We start from the raw sequence: 20,484 nt of genomic DNA, 5'->3' as shown, positions 1-20,484 counted from the left end.
AAAATGGACACTTAAGACTGGTTTTGTGTTCCAGGTTTACAGATAGTACTGGTCTGAGAGCTGAAAAAAAAAAAGAAACTGAGAAACCAATCAAGCATACATACACAGGATTACATAATCACACATTTAATCCCATCAGCCCTGAACACACATGGAAAGCGAAGACACACTAATCTCAATCACTGAGAATGGACGGTCATGAACAGTGGAAATGCTCATGCCTCCTTGCGTTTAATGATCAGAGGACCAACGTTGTCTCCCGTTTCCTGATTGTGTTTAGCATGTGCGCCATCACAGTATGGAAACTGTAAGAAACCAGAGAAAACAATTACATTAAAAATGCATCACAGCAAGATTGATGTCACTGATGTAGTTTATACCGCAGGCACGCAGAATAAACTGATCAAACGTTTATGCAATGTTACAAAAGATTTCTTTAAAATAAATGCTTTTCTTTAATGATTTTTATTAATCAAAGAATCCTGAAGCAAAAAATCATAGTTTCCACAAAAAATAGGAATCAGCACAGGTGTTTTCAACATTGATAAGAAGAAGAAATGACTGATGAGTAACAAATCAGCATATAAGAATGATTTCTGAAGGATCATGTGAAGGATCAAAGTTCTTTCGCTTTGGATGAAATGGAAATTTTTCCCTTCTGTTGATTTTAAGATCACAGATCTAAATAGCCACTAGTGATGTCCCCATGGCTTCAGAACAATAATAGTCACATGGAATTTAAAACTTAGGTGATTGGCTACTAAAAAACCACAAACTAAGACATCAACTGCTTCCAAAACAACATATTTTTGGAGTATTTTCTTCTTTTGAATAAGCAATTACTTACTGACCATCAAAAGAGTGAATGACTGTAGGATAAATGTAATGTAGACATACTACATTCATCACAGTAAGTCATCCAGCAACATCTGCTTTTTATTTTTTTGGAATTTTGGAAATACTAAAGCTCACATACAGTTGCCTACTATATTCAGTAGTAGGGAAGTATGTGATTTTGGATGCAACCAAGAGCCAGAAAGTCACCAGTTGCAGGGCCAGGTCAATGACAGTTGGATCCACCCCTGCAATACGTGACTAGCAAGCAATGCACGAGTTAAATGGGAATGCTAACAGACAGGTTTAAGATAAAACACCTCGTTGTATTCAGCACACCCAACTGTCTATGTATTATATTTATGTACATAATAAAAAATTATCCTGGTTTCATGGGGGTTAGTCCCAGATTCTGGTTTCAGCAAGATGTCCAGGAGAAAATTCACATTTCTGATGCAACCGTTTGTGTATTTTGAGTGTTGATGGATCAATGTTAAAAGTTTCTGTGTAATTTCTAATGGCAGTTTCTGATAAGTTTTTCATTAAGCACTTTCTCACCTTTTTGGATCTCCAGCACCTACAGTACACAGCTTTGTCGCCCAGGTCCTCAATGTCAAATGCATGTACCACTTTGGGGTTGTCTTTCTGCAGATCAAGGTTAACCTTTGGCTTCACGCATTCGCTTTTGCTAAAAAATGTTTTGTAGATGAGGATTCCCACTGCTGCAGCTCCAAATGTCACAGACACTGCAGTGATGATCTCAGCTGGAGGAGGACAGAAAACATCTTACCATACAGAGAAATATACTCCAGTGAAATTACAGTGACAAATTTAAAACATTGAGTAATCATAGGACCTAAATCCATGTTAGTTAAAATAACCGATTTTTAGATATGCATGCATAAATATGATTTATATTAGACTTATATTAATTAGGCTAAATCTAAATCATTTAGTATCAAAAAGATACTAAATAGTTTACGTTTCTACACAGTTACAGATCTACTGTTTGAACCATTAAACGTTGAAACTACATTAAATAATCATAGCAACTAAATCTATGTCAGTTACTGAAACTATATTTAATTTCTTGAAACCTGATACGAACAAAGATAGTCGGATTCTCAACGATGCAGCGAGCAAAAAGAGAACAAATGAAGACATTCAGAGACGCTCACTTACATATAACAACCTGATGATGTGTGTCTATGAACCATATCTTCCATATTTCGCTTTATTTCAGTAGTTTATATTATTCAACAGCTAAAACTCCGACAATAAACACATGCAGCTTGAGTAAAACAGTATATTGCCTTAAAAAACACATCTTAAAGGGAGGTCTTTACCTTTATGGAAGGAGTTGGACGCGCTCATGGTTAATTATTATTGTTTTGTATTGTTATGATTATTTTTTGCTCATAATTTGAAGAGCTTCAGTCGTCCTCAAGGCCAAATGGAGAATTCAATCTGATTAACTGTGCGCTGTTTTTACGCAGAACGCGCGTTATTAAGCAATAGTTGGACTTTTATTTTGACTTTGCGCTTGCCATATGGTCGGTGAAAGGTGAACCCAGTGTGATTTATTTTTATTTTTTACAGGTCACTAAGAGCGTTAAAAACTAAATAACAGTATCTCTGATTTTTTTATGTGCAACAAAGTTTAATATAAACTATTTATTTCTTATCGATTTATTTAAACGATCTAAATGTTTTTCAAATTAATTCATATTATTTTTTGTTGCCACTATTTTCAAACAGTGAATGTGGATTGTTTTAAATACAGAGCCCCAAATATTTTCTATTACAATTCTGTGTTGAAAGGCATGACAGTAGCCAATAATCAATTTTTATGTGACTTATTAAAACCATTAAAACATACTTTTATTTTGAAGTAGTGTACAGGAAGTCTTGCGCTACTTCCGAGATCACGTTGACAAACACACACGTGTGTGCCCAGCAGCATGGATCTTAACAAGTGGTGCAATTTAAAGTCCGAACCGAGTTTAAAACATTTGACAGAGGCAGGGTTCGGTGTCCCGAAGGAAAAGCAGCGCGTGCCCGTGCAGGAGCTGGTGAAGGCGCACATTGAATCATTCGACCAGGCAGTTACTGATGGATTATGTCGGGTTGTGGAGGTGAGGTACACACACACAAACACACGTGTTTATATACCCGTGTCAGTTCTCTGCATTGCAAGTGCAAGTGCTGCCCAATAAACAAGTAAAATATCTCTGTTTTCAGGCCATTCCTCCTGTGGAGTTCATGTACAAGGGAGACAGGATCAGTCTGTCGTTCGTGGAGGCCATCATTCACACTCCAGCGGTCTCTAAAGGAGGAATCAGCAGTGACCTGCGGGTCTTCCCTGCTGAATGCAGAGGCAGGCGCTGTACTTACAGAGGAAAGCTAGTGGTAAGTCTGACCATTAAGCCATTAAATATAAGTAAGTTCGTGCGTGCGTTTGCGCACAAGCATGTAGTAAAAACAGGTCCACACAAATATGTACCAAATCCATATTTGTGTATTTCACATTCATAAATGCATGTGATGCATGCAAATATACACACGTGTTCATGTGAAATTATATAAGAATTTATTGAATATTTCACTTGCATCAATCATATAGTGCTGTAGATTTTGCAAGCTTTTTATTTGTTATATAACACTGGTAACAAATCTATTGTTCAAGCTATTAAACGTTGAAACCATATTAAGTAATCATAGTAACTTAGTGGTTAAACATAAATAGTTTTTAAAAAGATATGTAATATTTAAATTGTGTTCAATCACTTCTTGATATCCAGTCTGATTCCTAAAACAGAGCCAGCTAACAACATCTGTGTTTTTTGTGCTTGTGTGTGTGTGTGAGAGAGAGAGCATGTTTATGTGGTTAATGAGGACACAAATGTGTATAATGACATGGTTATGACATAGGTATTACAATGAGGTGGTGGTTTATGAGGACCTTTTCAGTGTAATTCAAAAGGCTTATAAATCATTCAGAATGAGTTTTTTTGAAAATCCAAAAAATGCAAGAATTTTCCTGTGAGGGGTAGGTTTAGGTGTAGTGTTGGGGTAGGGCAATAGATAATACAGTTTGTACAGAATAAAAACCATTACGCTTATGGAGAGTCCCTATAAACCACATATACCAACGTTAGTGTGTGTGTATGTTTTTCACAGGCAGACGTGAGTTGGTCTATTAATGGCATTCCCAAAGGAATCATCAAACAGTCTCTGGGTAATGTGCCGATCATGGTCAAATCAAAACTCTGCAACCTTCATGGTCTCTCACCCAAAGAACTCATCGAGCATCACGAAGAAGCTGAGGTAAAACACACAACTATCATATGATTTTCTCCTGGATAAAATGACACTTAATCTTGCTTTACTTGTAGGAAATGGGGGGCTATTTCATCGTTAATGGCATAGAGAAGGTGATTCGTCTTCTGATCATGCCGAGGAGGAACTATCCCATCGCAGTGTCAAGACCAAAGTTTAAGAGCAGAGGACAGGGCTACACTCAGTACGGTGGGTACTGCATCTCTTCCAGACTGAATAAATCAATATGATTTAATAAATATACATTATTGACTTGGGCATTAACTGTGTGCAGCTATTTCAATGCGCTGTGTAAGAGGCGAACACACAGCCATTAATATGAATCTTCACTACCTGGACAATGGTACGGTGATGGTGAATTTCATTTACCGAAAGGAGCTGTTCTTTCTTCCCTTGGGCTTTGCACTGAAGGTAAAAGGAAGTTCTTTTCTCTCATAAGCTTCTGCAGGTGTTTCTTTTGTGATCGTGGCCAGCTGACTGTACATTATCCTGTGTTACTTAAGTATTATTTATATAATATTTTAGTATTAATACTTTAATTGGCTTCCTTTTTTAGTTATATAAGTAAATGTTTGTATTTACCCGTTTGTTCAGATTCTAATTTTATTTTGATTACTGAAATCTAAGTTTTAGTTCTGATTAATAATACTGTTTATTACACTGCAACCTTCCAAAATAAATGTATGATCATGATGAATTGATTAGTTTTTTTTCTATTTTTATTATGTTAGAAGTAGGTGGCATGGAATCAAGGACAGTTTAGCAGTCATTATACAAAAAAGTAACCACCTCGACTGACCAATCAGAATGAAGGTTTTCTGAGAGCAGTGTAACATTTAGGCAGTTTTTGTCTAGTGTACATCTGAAATGTCTTTTTATAACCTTTTATTAATAGTGTACCCTGTATAATTCAGAAATCACCATAAAAATAGCTTTGATGCTGGCATGGTGTTAAAAAGCGAATGAATAAATAAATATTTAGGCACTGGTGCATAATTACTTCTAAATGTAATGTTTCATATTAAAATGTCTTTCTTCTGCCAAGGCTCTAGTGGACTTCTCCGATTACCAGATCTACCAGGAGCTGATTAAAGGTCGAGAGGAAAACTCCTTCTACAAAAGCTGTGTCTCAGAAATGCTGCGTATGGTCATGGAGCAGGGCTGCATGACTAAAGCCAAGGTGCTTAATTACCTGGGCGAGCGTTTCCGGGTCAAACTCAACCTCCCAGACTGGTTCACTCATGAGCAGTGTGCTCACTTCCTGTTAGAGTAAGTACAAGGTGTTCCTGATCATGATTCAATATATATATATATATATATATATATATATATATATATATATATATACACACAGGTCCTTCTCAAAAAATTTGCATATTGTAAAAAAGTTTATTATTTTCCATAATGTAATGATAAAAATTAAACTTTCATATATTTTAGATTCATTGCACACCAACTGAAATATTTCAGGTCTTTTATTGTTTTAATACTGATGATTTTGGCATACAGCTCATGAAAACCCAAAATTCCTATCTCAAAAAATTAGCATATTTCATCCGACCAATAAAAGAAAAGTGTTTTTAATACAAAAAAAAGTCAACCTTCAAATAATTATGTTCAGTTATGCACTCAATACTTGGTCGGGAATCCTTTTGCAGAAATGACTGCTTCAGTGCAGCGTGGCATGGAGGCAATCAGCCTGTGGCACTGCTGAGGTGTTATGGAGGCCCAGGATGCTTCAATAGCAGCCTTAAGCTCATCGTGAGTGTTGGGTCTTGTGTCTCTCAACTTTCTCTTCACAATATCCCACAGATTCTCTATGGGGTTCAGGTCAGGAGAGTTGGCAGGCCAATTGAGCACAGTAATACCATGGTCAGTAAACCATTTACCAGTGGTTTTGGCACTGTGAGCAAGTGCCAGGTCGTGCTGAAAAACTAAATCTTCATCTCCATAAAGCTTTTCAGCAGATGGAAGCATGAAGTGCTCCCAAATCTCCTGAAAACTAGCTGCATTGACCCTGCCCTTGATAAAACACAGTGGACCAACACCAGCAGCTGACATGGCACCCCAGACCATCACTGACTGTGGGTACTTGACACTGGACTTCAGGTATTTTGGCATTTCCTTCTCCCCAGTCTTCCTCCAGACTCTGGCACCTTGATTTCCGAATGACATGCAAAATTTGCTTTCATCCGAAAAAAGTACTTTGGACCACTGAGCAACAGTCCAGTGCTGCTTCTCTGTAGCCCATTTCCTGCACACACCTGTGCACGGTATGTTTCTACTCCAGACTCAGTCCACTGCTTCCGCAGGTCCCCCAAGGTCTGGAATCGGTCCTTCTCCACAATCTTCCTCAGGGTCCGGTCACCTCTTCCCATTGTGCAGTGTTTTTTGCCCCACATTTTTCCTTCCCACAGACTTCCCACTGAGGTGCCTTGATACAGCACTCTGGGAACAGGCTATTCGTTCAGAAATTTCTTACTGTGTCTTACCCTCTCGCTTGAGGGTGTCAATGATGGCCTTCTGGACAGCAGTCAGGTCTGCAGTCTTACCCACGATTGCAGTTTTGAGTAATGAACCAGGCTGGGAGTTTTTAAAAGCCTCAGGAATCTTTTGCAGGTGTTTAGAGTTAATTAGTTGATTCAGATGATTAGGTTAATAGCTCGTTTAGAGAACCTTTTCATGATATGCTAATTTTTTGAGATAGGAATTTTGGGTTTTCATGAGCTGTATGCCAAAATCATCAGTATTAAAACAATAAAAGACCTTAAATATTTCAGTTGGTGTGCAATGAATCTAAAATATATGAAAGTTTAATTTTTATCATTACATTATGGAAAATAATGAACTTTTTCACAATATGCTAATTTTTTGAGAAGGACCTGTGTGTGTGTGTGTGTGTGTGTGTATATATATATATATATAGAGAGAGAGAGAGAGAGAGATGTGTTGGAGGTAAATCTTTGAAATATGCCAAAAAGTAATATTTGATGATCATCATTATTTATATAAAAACAATCTAAAATTATTTGACACTTTTCTTTGATCTGTTTGCAGTGAATGTCTGTGTATTCACCTGAAGTCAGATGTGGAGAAGTTCTACATGTTGTGTCTGATGACACGGAAGCTCTTCGGCTTTGCCAAGCAGGAGTGTATGGAGGAAAACCCGGACAGTCTGATGTTCCAAGAGGTTCTGACACCAGGCCAGCTCTACCTCATGTTCCTAAAAGTAAGATCAGTGTTATTATTTGTTCATCTGTGTGTGTCAAGCGCAAACGTGTCAATACTTATTTTCATATACACCTATTCCAAATTTTGAGGTGGGGGGGAGTTTATGCTCACCAGTCCTGCATTAATTTATTTTTTGTACATTTTAAAATGTAATTTATTTCTGTTATGAAAATGAAATGGTTTTTTTTTTTTTTTTTTCATTTATTAGCGTCTCTACTACAAATTTTGAGCAAAAATAAATCCAGACTTAAAAATAGTACCAACCCCCAAATTCTGTGTCGTGGGTGTATAGACTGCTGCAAGTACATAATGTAGAATAGATAAAACCATTTGCTGCTTCAAGATGGCTTTTTTTGTGTGCAATGATTTTCCAAAGCTGTTCTGAATGCTCTGTAGGAGAAAATGGCAGGCTGGTTGGTATCAGTAAAACTGTCGTTGGACAAGAGAAGTCAGAGACTGGGAGGACTGACTGCAGATAGTATGACCAAACTCTTCAACACGGGAACAGATCTCACCAGAGCCTTTGAGTATCTGTTAGCCACAGGAAACCTCCAGTCCAAGACCGGTATGACACTGGCAGTACAGCTAATAGAGTCGCAGAGCTGAAGTGCATTCATAATATAACATTTGTCTTTTTAACCTCAGGTCTGGGCATGCTGCAGGACACCGGACTGTGTGTCGTGGCAGATAAGCTGAACTTCATCCGTTACCTGTCTCATTTCCGCTGCGTGCACAGAGGAGCCGCCTTCGCTAAGATGAGGACCACATCTGTGAGGAAGCTGCTGCCCGAGTCCTGGGGTTTCCTGTGCCCCGTTCATACTCCGGACGGAGAACCGTGCGGCCTTATGAACCACCTGACAGCTCACTGCGAGATTGTGGCCCCGATGTACCCCACAACAACTCTGCCTGCCCTGCTCTGCTCTCTGGGTAAACAACATATTCAAGATATTTAATTTTTAAACAAGACCATCAGTTTAATCCAGTAATTGTAAAATGCTTATAATTAAGGCTGCATGACAAATCCAAATGAATCCATAAGCACAATATGAACTGTACAAACTGTAATGTAAAAAAAAATATATATATATATATATATATATATATATATATATATATATATATATATATATATATGTGTATGTGTGTATGTATGTATGTATGTATGTATGTATGTATGTGTGTGTGTGTACATTTGGCAATGTAAAATATGGCAACCTTCTTCCTAAACATGTAATGAGAGGCACTTTTAAACCGGCTTTTGGCAACAAAACAGAAGCTTTAAGGCCTCCTGCAGTTCTCTGAAATAAGTTTGATGAAGTAATGTTTAAAAATGTAATAAATTAAGACGACTATTTATATTGGTATTGTAAACTTGCAGTTGTACTATTAAAAAAAAAATAATAATCACTCTTAAATACTTTTACCTTTAAATGAAATTTAAAGCATTTTAAACCATGACCATAATTCTGCAGTCCTACCTATTAATTGTATGTTTATTATTAAAACGGTTTTCTTCTATCACCAGGTGTAACTGCGGCAGACGGGAGCCCCGGTCAGCCGTATTCAGACTGTTATCCTGTCATACTGGACGGAGCCATGATTGGCTGGGTGGAAAAAGAAGTGGCACCATCAGTCATTGAATCTCTTCGCAGATTTAAGGTGGGTAATATATATATTTGTTTTCTGTAGTTTAATTATCCTTGATCAACCTCAAAGTTATGCTGATACTTCTGATATAATAAATATAATATATAATATAAATCTGAACATTTGTGTCACCTGCAGGTGCTGGGAGAGAAGAAGATTCCGCCCTGGACTGAGATCGTTTTGGTTCCTCAGACGGGTAAAGCTAGCTTGTACCCAGGCCTCTATCTGTTCACGACACCCTGTCGCATGGTGCGGCCCGTCCGGAACCTCGGCCTGGGCAAACAGGAGCTTATTGGCACCTTTGAACAGGTGATTTGTGAAAGTTTTTCTAACTCCAGTTACCCCAGTTAATCAGTAGAACAAATCAGTTGGCATGACAGACTTCTGCAGAAGATAATACAAATTCCCATATACTCTCTTTGATCACTTCTGACTGTTTTATATTTTACTGGAGCTTTTAAACTCGGCTTCAGATTCTTATGTGCTAAAAATTTGTCCATATGGGAACCTATAAATCTGTAAAGCCAGACATACTGTGAGACAGCAGGTTGTTAATCAGTGCTTTTGCTAAAGCCATCAGTCTGCATTATTTTATTAAAAATAGTTTGGCAGCAGAATTCCTGGTGGAAAAACTTCATTACCCATGATTCTGCAAAGATATTCATCAATCAGAGAATCAAAATGAGCAAATCTTGCCAAAAGTCTTTAGCACACACTCACTCCCATCATGCACTGCAAATTACATAAGTCCTACACTTTCAAACTACCTAAATGCATTAAACAAAAAATATATCTTTCAACATCTTTCAAATTTTTCTATTTTTTGTTTTTTTGTTCATTCAGTGATTCATGGGATTATATATATCTTTTGTCATGAAAGCCTTTAAGTACAGTTTTGCATTTAGTTTTCTGCATCCCTTGGATGTTTCTTTGTGTTCAGGTGTATCTGAACGTGGGCATCTTCGAGGAAGAGCTGGAGCAGGGAGTGACAACACATCAAGAGCTGTTTCCTCACAGCATGTTGAGTGTGGTGGCAGAATTCATCCCGTTCTCTGATCACAATCAGAGCCCCAGGAACATGTACCAGTGCCAGATGAGTAAGAACACCATGTCCTTCATCCTTTTCTGATGTGTCTAAATGAATTCTATCAAGACATGTCAATTAAGACATCGTCCTGTCATAGGTAAACAGACTATGGGCTTCCCGCTGCATTCATACCAGGAACGTTCAGACAATAAACTGTACCGTCTGCAGACCCCTCAGAGTCCTCTGGTCAGACCTGCGATGTACGATCACTACGACATTGATAATTACCCTATTGGCACAAATGCGATAGTGGCTGTCATTTCTTACACTGGCTACGATATGGAAGACGCTATGGTAAGCATAACTTTCATGATTATGCTTGCTCCAAAACATTCTTTTGCGTATGTTTTTGTTTAGTGTTTTCTTTTTTATCAGATTGTCAATAAGTCTTCATGGGAGCGTGGCTTTGCTCATGGTTCAGTTTATAAGACTGAGCTCATAGACCTGTCCGAAAAGGTCAAAGGTGAAGACAGCATTGTGTTTGGGGTGAAGCCAGGTGACCCCAAAGTAATGGACAAGCTGGATGCAGACGGATTGCCGTTTATTGGCTCCACGCTGAAGTATGGAGACCCTTACTACAGCTACATCAATCTCAATACCGGCCAGAGCTATGTGACCTTCTTCAAGTAAGACATTAACAATAAAGTAATATAGAAAATAATGTTTAATTCGCTTTTATTTTTAGATTTTACATTTTCATTTAGTTTATTTATGGAAGCGTGTTTCACCCACTAAATAAAAATACAACAAGGTAATTTTTTCTTAGAATTCTGACTTTTTTTCTTAAAATTAATTATTTTCATATTTTATTTCATTATTTCTACTTTTTAATAGGAAGCTTAATTATCTGTAACTTTTATGTAATTCTGTTATTTACGAAACTGTTTTGTTTTTTTTTTTCAACAAAAAAATTCAGTTTTAATAGTTTTAGTTAAATAATAACACTACCTATGTGTGACGAAAAAGAAACATTTTAGTTAGACATTTATTTAAATGCATTATAGTAAACTATTGTTGTACAATTCTGTTTTAGTTGCTCCTATATTACAAAAGGAGTGCATTAACAATGTGTGTCTTGAGATTGATTCGTACTGTTCTAATTTTGTTCTTGAAAATACTGTAATAAAAAACAAGATTAACACTTAATTTGGCAAAGTACTGAGCACATTTTAAGCGCTTTATTTTATTTTTTTTACTCCATTATTAAATTTTTCATTCAAAAATATGAAGTATTCTAATTGTAAATGCAATTGTCACCAGTTAACAAGTCAATGTACAAAGCTTCAGTCTACTTAAAACGGGATTTATTATTTTTACGTTTAGTGGTGTAGATTTTCTTGATTTCTGAAGCTCTGTTTTTCCGCAGGTATCAGGAGAGCTGTGTGGTGGACAACATCAAGGTGTGCAGCAATGACACCGGCACTGGCCGCTTCAAACGTGTTTGCATCACAGCCCGTATTCCCAGAAACCCCACCATCGGAGACAAGTTCGCCAGCAGACACGGTCAGAAGGGAATCCTGAGCCGCCTGTGGCCTGCGGAGGACATGCCCTTCACCGAGAGCGGCATGTGTCCGGACATCCTGTTCAACCCGCACGGCTTCCCCTCCAGAATGACCATCGGGATGCTCATCGAGAGCATGGCTGGAAAATCCGCAGCCCTCCACGGTCTGTGTCACGACGCCACGCCATTCAAGTTCTCTGAGGAGAGTTCTGCGCTCGAGCACTTCGGCGAAATGCTGAAAGCAGCAGGATACAACTACTACGGCACGGAGCGCCTCTACTCTGGCATCAGCGGCTTGGAGCTCGAGGCGGACATCTTCATCGGGGTGGTTTACTACCAGCGCCTGCGTCACATGGTCTCCGACAAATTCCAGGTCAGAACTACGGGAGCGAGAGATAAAGTGACCAATCAGCCGCTGGGAGGGAGGAACGTTCAGGGAGGAATCCGCTTCGGAGAGATGGAACGAGACGCTCTGCTGGCTCACGGGACGTCGTTCCTGCTCCACGACCGGCTGTTTAATTGCTCCGATCGTTCTGTGGCACAGGTTTGCATGGACTGCGGTAGCCTGCTGTCGCCGCTTCTGGAAAAGCCTCCTCCTTATTGGTCAAATACACGCCATCGGAAAACCATCTGCTTGCTGTGCAACAAGAGCGACTCTATTGAGACTGTGTCTGTTCCTTATGTGTTTAGATACTTCGTAGCAGAGCTTGCGGCAATGAACATCAAAATCAAATTAGACGTCAAGTAAAATTCTTTATATCTCTTTGCATAGATGGAAAACCAAGTGCCTGAGCATATCATCTTGAGTGTTTAGATCTCATTCGTATCATTAAACAATGGACTGGTGAGCAGTGCCACCGTTTTCTATCAATCACAGGATTCATGTGGACTGTTTAAACTTGTCAAGAACATGTATAGGAACTCGAGTCATAATTTACTTGCTCATAATTACTAAAAATACTATTTAGTGAATGATGAATTTTCAATTGATGCCAACATTTTTTTTTTTTCTTTGCACATAAAGATCAATAAACAGAAACGGGATGAATACATGACATCTCAATTTTAGTTTTATTTGTTTTTTTGACCAACCTTTTAAGGTACCAAAGAAATTAAATATGCAAGCTTTATATATATATATATATATATATATATATATATAATTTCACGCAATCATGAAAATACGCAAAGACATACATCACCCATGATTAATTCATTCCACAATTTAAATGATTTTTAAAGTATTGGCAAATATTAAAATTTCTAGTAACATTTCGCTTGAGCAATTCCAGTAATTTGGTATTTTAATAATGCATTTATAATATGAACGTAAGAGACATGCAATACAGTTTAATGTTCCTTGAACAGAGCTGTATAGCTAATGTCCTGTTCAATAAACTTAAAACTGAATTAAAAAGGGCATTTGCATAATCACAGTTACATGATGTTTTGTGGTTTGTCTATTGATCAAATTAGACATCCACTTAGGAGAAAGAATATTTAGTAGTCGAACATTCAGATTGTCATTTGGCTGGTTATGTGGCCACTGTAAGAGAGGACAAGTTTAGGTAAACATCAACTCAGTTCAAGTAGAACATCGTTCAGATTCAGTACACTAGGAACAGTGTAGTCTGGAGTCACAGAGTCCTGTGGGAGAGATTTACAGTCACTGTTTATCCACACGGTGGCCCGCACTCTTGCATTAATGCCTCCCTGGATGTCTGTGCTGAGAGAATCTCCCACCATGATGCAGTCCTTCGGCCGGACTCCCGCAGACTCGAAGCAGTGAGTAAAGATGGAGAGCGCAGGTTTCTGCTCAGGATGATCTCCTCCGACCACCACCAAACTAAAGAGGCCCTCACATCTCACCGCTTCGATCTTCTCCCACTGCGTCTGAGTATCGCCGTTGGTGAGCAGAAGCAGTTTGTAATTCTTCCGCAGTTCCTCCAGGAAGGATCGAACCTCAGGAGTAAGAGTCAGCACCTGTAATCGTGTGTTCTTCCATGTGTCGTAGCAGCTATTGGCCAGAGCCGGATCAGGATCGGTGCCCTGCGTCTCCTGTAGAGCTTCATACCAGTGATGGATCCTCACATCATCTATTGTTTTTCCTTCTGACGGGTCGAACGATTCGTGGAGAAGCTTTCGCAAAAAGCGATGACAGATGTCTTTGATGTGACTTTCCTGTACATGCATCGAGTTCAGCAGCTCACACACCTAAAGAAAGAATACAGTGTAAATCATGAGATCTACATCAGGTTGGATTCAACACACAACAAAGTTTTAAGTGTTATAGTATTACCAGTGTGTTAAAAAACATGGCAATATCATGGAACACTGATATAAGAGTGTGTCAAAGAACAACATTACATTTTCATTATGTGTGTTGAAAAACCATGGTAATATTAAGGCACTTTGATGCATTCTTTACGTTCAATGTCATGTGTCCAAAATCATGGTAATACATTGGTACTTCCTTATATGCTTCAAAGTTTGTCAGACAATATCATACGTGCCGCCAAGGTAATATCAACAGTTCATTGAAATCTTCGTTTAAACAGTTTTCTTATTTAACGTAACCTTCTCAATGGCAATTCGTCCTGCGCCGGCTGTATCGACCAGCGTGTTATCCAAGTCAAATATAATCGATGAAACTCCTCGACTTTCCATCATATTCCACATCCACGTACGAATTAACAACACACCCGGAGTGACGCAACGACACATTGCATTCTGGGAGATGTAGTTCCCAAGGAAAAGCACGGGGATTTATGACAGGTTTGTACATGACATGAAGTTTTTACATGCCGAGATTGCTAGATCAGTCTAAAACTTTAAATTTCTTCATTTTTGGTCAAGTAACTGTAAAATAATAAAAAAAAAATATTTCACTGAAAAAAATCTTATTCTTATTAGTTCTGTAGGCCTCATGCTATCTATCTATCTAATTTCATATGATAGAGATGTATTAGCCTAAATTATTAAAAAATATTAGTGTTAAAATTGCAACTGTATTTGTAAAATGTATTTTTAAAAGCTGAATTTTGCAACGGAAGCTAAAGCATGTTATATTAACATTTTACAGACCTTTCTAGCAGTACTACAGCAATGCAGCACACCACACAGTAATCAAGACGATCTGAGCAGCAGCTGAATGCAGGAATACGTGCGAGCTGGCAGCTATGAATCGAGGTTACGTGAAACTCTTAACTCCTATGCTTTGCTCTCAATAAACATGACATTTTTCAGGTTCTTATCAGATTAAATGTGCTGGTCTTTGAGAAACTGTGTGAACTTATGTCTAAGGTTTCATCTCATGTTGGTGTACGTGTAAAAAGTACAGTCTTCAGGAAACAATGTGACGATTTACTGTAGGCCTAATTATACAGTTGAAATCTAGCCATAGATACAAATAAAAGAGTTCACAAAGGCTGCACAAATGCACTTTTCCTATTAAAAAAGGAAGCTTAAAATCGAGAAATACTGTTAAATATTTAAATATAGGCTATTACTTTTCTCATTTTTAAACATGAATAGGCTAGCCTACCTGTTTACAACCAGCAAATAGGGCCTATTGTTTTCGTTCACTAGTACATTTAATTCCAAAATGGAAAAGGGTATAGCTCATTACTATACACTATTTGGCATTAATTTATGTACACGAGTAATTTATAAGGCAAGCAAATGACATGCACTTACAATCATGGCCACATGAGGGCCTCCGGTCACTACTGAGTGCACTGAAAATCAAACACATCACTGAAACATGACCTTTCACTACCAAAGACTGAAACGTTTGGTTCCTTTAGTTATTGGAATGAATTAACACTAAAACAAAGCACCTGGTCACCACAACACCTGTATAACATGCGGCCATATAGTATTTTTGTAATAAATCCACCTTTGAGGACAACACCATAGAGGTTGAAAATGTATAACCCGTAGAGTAAATCAACTGGGAAATGTGCACACCTATGAAAAGTTACTGTACCACATTAGATGTGCTAATTGCACATTGTCACACAATTATTGCCTACTTTCAAAACCACGGAATGTTCACTGAGAGGAGCAAGAAATTACCCATCATTCCATTTATCAGCATTTTCTTAGTGCAAACTCACCTCAGATAACCCTGCTGTGATTCTTCCTTCTTTACACTCAGCACGCACACACCTTAAGGGCTCTTCACTCACCATGAGGAACACTTACAGTTTTCATAGTAAGCTTTTGTGGTTTGATACTTCTTTAAAAAAGGCTGCATACAGGGGAAACCGCAGCAGCACTCCTGATGCATTAACCGCCTTTCTTTACATACAGTGGCCCCAAAAATTATTTCTAAAACCTGAACCACGAAGCATGAATTTCATTGTATTACATAGAAAACTGCAAACCAAAGTGCTGTTTTTTTTTCAAAGTAGGACAAGTACAGCATACTTTTTCAACAAACCATCTCACAAAAAAAAAAAATACATTACACATTTGTTAGGTTATAGATCATGATGTACTGTTCAGTTAGGTTATAGATCATGATGTACTGTTCAGATTGAAGACAAAAGGTATTAGGAAACTTTCTGGTTGTGAAAGAGTTACCTTATTAATCTGTGTTACTCAGCATATGACTTCATAAATCACTTCAAAAGTCAAAATAGCTCATAAAGGTGAAGCGAGTTCAGAGAAAAGGTTTAATTCTACCACTTTTATTAGTTAGGATCTGTATTTAAAATATGCATGTATTATGACAAAAAAAAAAAAAGTGAGCCGATCTGTTATCTGTTGCTGATTACTGTGCAGCTTGCATGTAGAGGAAGACATTGAGAGATGTTAGCGTATCCAGAGGAAGTGTCATGTGTTGTTACTTTAAGCACTAAAATGACACTTGAGATGACACTTCTCACTCCCTCTCTGTCGGATCTCGCATTATGTAACCTTGCGTGCACTTGCACCTGGCCCAGCGCCAAACGTTGACACGCAAAAATGTGTGACTGCATTCTGCTCTCATTCTAAGCACGATCAGAAATTGGAGCATTTCTCACGCATGCAGATTCTGCTCATAGCACGGATGCCAGTCTCTGTTCGAACAATTCCTGGTCATGTAACGTTCCTTCCAAAAACACGTTCTGTAAACAGAAGTTTCAGGGAGTGGAAGTGTGAGAGAGTTAGTGAGTGTGCTGATGCCTACCAAAACAAACACTGCAGCAATCACAGCAACAAATCTCAGCTCACTGATTCAGACTCATCCTTCTGATGGATGCATTGTTAGAAGCAATAATAGAAATTTGAATAGAAATTAAAAAAATAATAATTATAATTAAACGCAATTTCAAATACTTTAAACAATAGTTATGTGCAATGTTATTTTGACTAAGTATTGCACTCCATTTTTTATTAATTAATTAATTTGGATTCAATTATTAGACATTTCCGAACCAAATATCAGAAAGATGTTATTTTATTATGCAATTTAAACTACTGTAGTAAGCAGTGTTAATTTGGTATAATTTCAATAATATTATATTTTAGTACAACTGCAATAATATTATAGTTTTTATTAAAATTTAGAATTAATTTGTATATTTTCTGTTTTATTTTAATTTTAGTAATTTATTTGTTTTAGACATTTATTTGAGTTGTTTTATATAAAAAGATCTATATAGTATTTTTTATTATTTCTTTTATTTAATTTCAGCATTTAGCTAAACTTAATCAAAATTAAATATGTTACCTCAATAACCAGACATGAAATGAAAACATGAAATGTTGCCTTGCCAACTAAACTAAATGAAACAAACATTTTTCATGATTCCAAGTACATGATTCCAATGCTTTATGGTTTTAGTTTTAGTTAACTATAATACAGTAACCTTTTATAAATAATAACAACTGGAAATCTTGCATTTCATTTTCGTTGTTTTTTTGTAATTTTTATATTCATAATTTCAATCATAGGCATCTTTAAGAAATGTCTATTTGTACACACAAAACTGCAATATAATAATAGAATTAGTTATAATTGGTGATTAAACCTTTTTAAGGAATTGCATATTTACCTTTAAGTACCAAGAGTTTTTTTTAAAGGTGGCATAATATACTGTATTAATCTGAAGTAATTTGTTTTATGAATTTTGCACTCAATTGCATTGTGTTCTATGGTTAACAGAAATGACCATACAATTAAAGGACAATCTCCAGGCAGAAAATTAGCAGCTTTTTTTATTTATAATATTTTTTTTACAGTATAATAAAATTTGCATAACAAATTTAATTTGGAATTTTTACTAGACAAAATTGGCATATAAATGGCTTGCCATGTGTTGAAGTGCATGAGAAATGACACTGGAAACCTTGTAGCTGCTCTTCTCCATAGGCACACAGCGCTCTGTTTTGCGTTTCAGCTCAGTGGGTGGTCAGGTCTCCAGTCACACGCGATCTCTGTGTTCAGCACAAGCCTCCCCCACAGACAGCACGGCGTTCGGGTCACCTTCTGTTTAAATAGCTCAGATAACACCTGCACAACAACACATCCAGCAAGTGCACAAGGGTGCGGATCCTTTATTCTTACAGTTTTACATGAATATATTTTGCATGAGAAAAGCAAATGGCATAATCGGATGTTCTTGTGGAGGGAGTGTTCAATAAACAGCATAGTGTAAATTTAATTTAAAAACAAGGCTAAAGCAACACTCATTACATTAGCAACCTGACTGTCAACGGCAGTAGTGGCACTTATAGTGACACAATGTGTCATTTATGTAACACAAGATCTGCTGATATTGCTTCATTTTTAGCACATTACACAAACACACTCTGTGGTTTGGAAAAGAAAACTCAGCGTACTTCCACACCTGCTTTCAACCATGCACCGTATTTAGCAGGGAAATGTTTCCTTGGTTCACACCACTATGACTCTGTGGAATCAGTGAGTCAAAACTTGTATTGCCAAATTGAAATCATTAAATTGCATTGCTGAAATGTTGCGGTACTGTTAGCAATAAATCAATATGATTAAGAGTGATATCATCAGAGATGAAACTGAGTTACAAAAAAAAAAAGAGCAAAAAACATTCTTATCATTTACCTGCACTGAAAGTGGCAAATTTGCTTTCATTTTATAATTACAGTAGACATTTAGTCAACACATCCATGAGATGATCAAGTTGTGCTGACAGGGTTTTTTTTTCATCAAATGTTACACCAACATAATTTAATAGTAGCTACTGTCTGGCAATATCAGTGGTAGAGCATTGCGTTAGCAGCACAAAAGGTTGTTGGTTCAATTCCCTGGGAACACACATAAATAAATAAATAAATAAATAAAACATAACCTGACATGCAGGAAAAAATAGAAATACTAATTCGTTCCCTCACTGTACTAAAACATGCGATTACTATTGTGTTCCCACAATCTACTATTTCATTCACTCGATTTATAAATAGTGGGCACGATTTAGCAAATTGAGGGAACACAATAGTAAATCGAGGGAACGCAATCGTAAATCGGGGGAACACAACAGTAATCGTGTGCACGTTTTAGTACATTGAGGGAACTAATGAGTAAATCGTGCACACAATTTATTTATTTTTTCTTGCATGTCATGAGCAGGGCTCTGTGTATAATCAAATAAACCTACAATAAGTTGACATACTACTAATAATATAACATTTATTCTTATGTCTAGTTAATAAAAATCAGTAAAGATTTCACGGCAAAAAGACACGTGAACCACAACCTGAAGTAGCCGTTTTTATAAATCTATGAAAAGGTTGTTTACTTACTAAAAATGTATCAACTTTCAGTCAGATGACAGAAAGACATGTAGTAGAGTCTAGTTTGTTTACAACAGCAAAGTTTTAAAAAAATCTATGTATCAAATATGACATGAGACTTGGGCTGTTAGACAACCACTACAGAACAGCAAAGCACAGTAACACAGTAAAACTTCAGAAACCTCTCAGAGAACTACAGCCACTGCATTAGACTCCGGATACCTGCACAGTTGGACAGGCAGAAGTGAACGAGGCCCTCAGTCAGAGACTGAGAATGTAGACAGGAAGTTCCTGCATCCTTTATGATTAGTGATTGTATATCACTCAACGCTGAAGTCACTTCAGCTGAACGCTGACTGTTTTCTCCCTCCTCAGGCTGTTGATTACCCGAGTCAGTGTTTCCATTAAAGTCATGGAGTGAGAGGGATACCAACACATCATAAACCAGATGGGTTTATGGACATTAACTACACACTCCACACCCAATAACAACACATACCGTTAAAAACACCAGCACTGATCCGGATGAAAAGACCAGCAAGAATTCTGTCCTTAATGGTGAAAGCATACCATGCTCAGTTGTGACCTGCTTTGTGAAAAAAAAGGATATTAGAAATATAATTAATTCAATACAAAAAATATATCTATAACACAATTAATATAATGTTATGAAATAATATACAACATCATGCTCAACCCACCCATTAGGGTGCGATAAAAAAAATTATGCTTACCAAGTAATCGTTTATTTGATCAAAATAATAATAGAAAAAAAACAGTAAATCTGAAATTATGTAAAACATTTTTACAATTTAAAACATATATATATATATATATATATATATATATATATATATATATATATATTGCAATATATTTCTGTGACGCCAAAGTATCATAACTTCAATCTCCAGTTTCACATGATCCTTCAGAAATCATTCCGATATGTTTATTTGCTGCTCAGGAAACATTTCTTATTACTGTCAATGTTTTATTTATAATAATAATAATAATAATAATAATAATAATAATAATAATAATAATAATAATAATATATATATATATATATATATATATATATATA

At 36.9% G+C, this 20,484-nt stretch overlaps 3 protein-coding genes across 4 annotated transcripts; 1 reads left to right on the top strand and 2 right to left on the bottom strand.

Moving 5' to 3' along the window:
• Nucleotides 1-110: 110 nt before the first annotated feature.
• On the bottom strand, nt 111-2,336 carry LOC113069996 (CDGSH iron-sulfur domain-containing protein 1). Its single transcript, XM_026243138.1, has 3 exons — nt 2,181-2,336; nt 1,393-1,598; nt 111-305 (listed from the first exon to the last, which is right to left on the bottom strand). Exons 1-3 carry the CDS (start codon nt 2,206-2,208, stop codon nt 216-218), a joined length of 324 nt encoding a protein of 107 aa, XP_026098923.1. The 5' UTR covers nt 2,209-2,336; the 3' UTR covers nt 111-215.
• Nucleotides 2,337-2,795: 459 nt separating this feature from the next.
• On the top strand, nt 2,796-12,694 carry LOC113069994 (DNA-directed RNA polymerase I subunit RPA2-like). The gene is made up of 15 exons (XM_026243135.1): nt 2,796-2,969; nt 3,076-3,243; nt 4,015-4,161; nt 4,230-4,362; nt 4,448-4,584; nt 5,219-5,442; nt 7,231-7,402; nt 7,801-7,969; nt 8,050-8,331; nt 8,930-9,063; nt 9,190-9,360; nt 9,992-10,148; nt 10,236-10,432; nt 10,514-10,764; nt 11,505-12,694. The coding sequence occupies exons 1-15, from the start codon at nt 2,796-2,798 to the stop codon at nt 12,385-12,387; spliced, it is 3,399 nt and encodes a 1,132-aa protein (XP_026098920.1). The 3' UTR covers nt 12,388-12,694.
• Nucleotides 12,401-14,328, bottom strand: LOC113069995 (N-acylneuraminate-9-phosphatase-like). Of its 2 annotated transcripts, none has more exons than XM_026243136.1 (2): nt 14,217-14,328; nt 12,401-13,853 (listed from the first exon to the last, which is right to left on the bottom strand). In XM_026243136.1, exons 1-2 carry the CDS (start codon nt 14,316-14,318, stop codon nt 13,215-13,217), a joined length of 741 nt encoding a protein of 246 aa, XP_026098921.1. In that variant the 5' UTR covers nt 14,319-14,328; the 3' UTR covers nt 12,401-13,214. The 2 variants fall into 2 exon arrangements, with proteins under 2 accessions (XP_026098921.1, XP_026098922.1); XM_026243137.1 differs by lacking the exon at nt 14,217-14,328 and adding an exon at nt 14,007-14,207.
• Nucleotides 14,329-20,484: the final 6,156 nt, after the last annotated feature.

The sequence above is a fragment of the Carassius auratus genome, unplaced genomic scaffold, assembly GCF_003368295.1.
Source record: "Carassius auratus strain Wakin unplaced genomic scaffold, ASM336829v1 scaf_tig00002644, whole genome shotgun sequence".
Lineage (NCBI taxonomy): Eukaryota > Metazoa > Chordata > Actinopteri > Cypriniformes > Cyprinidae > Carassius > Carassius auratus.
This window is presented reverse-complemented; position numbering and strand designations above follow the sequence as displayed.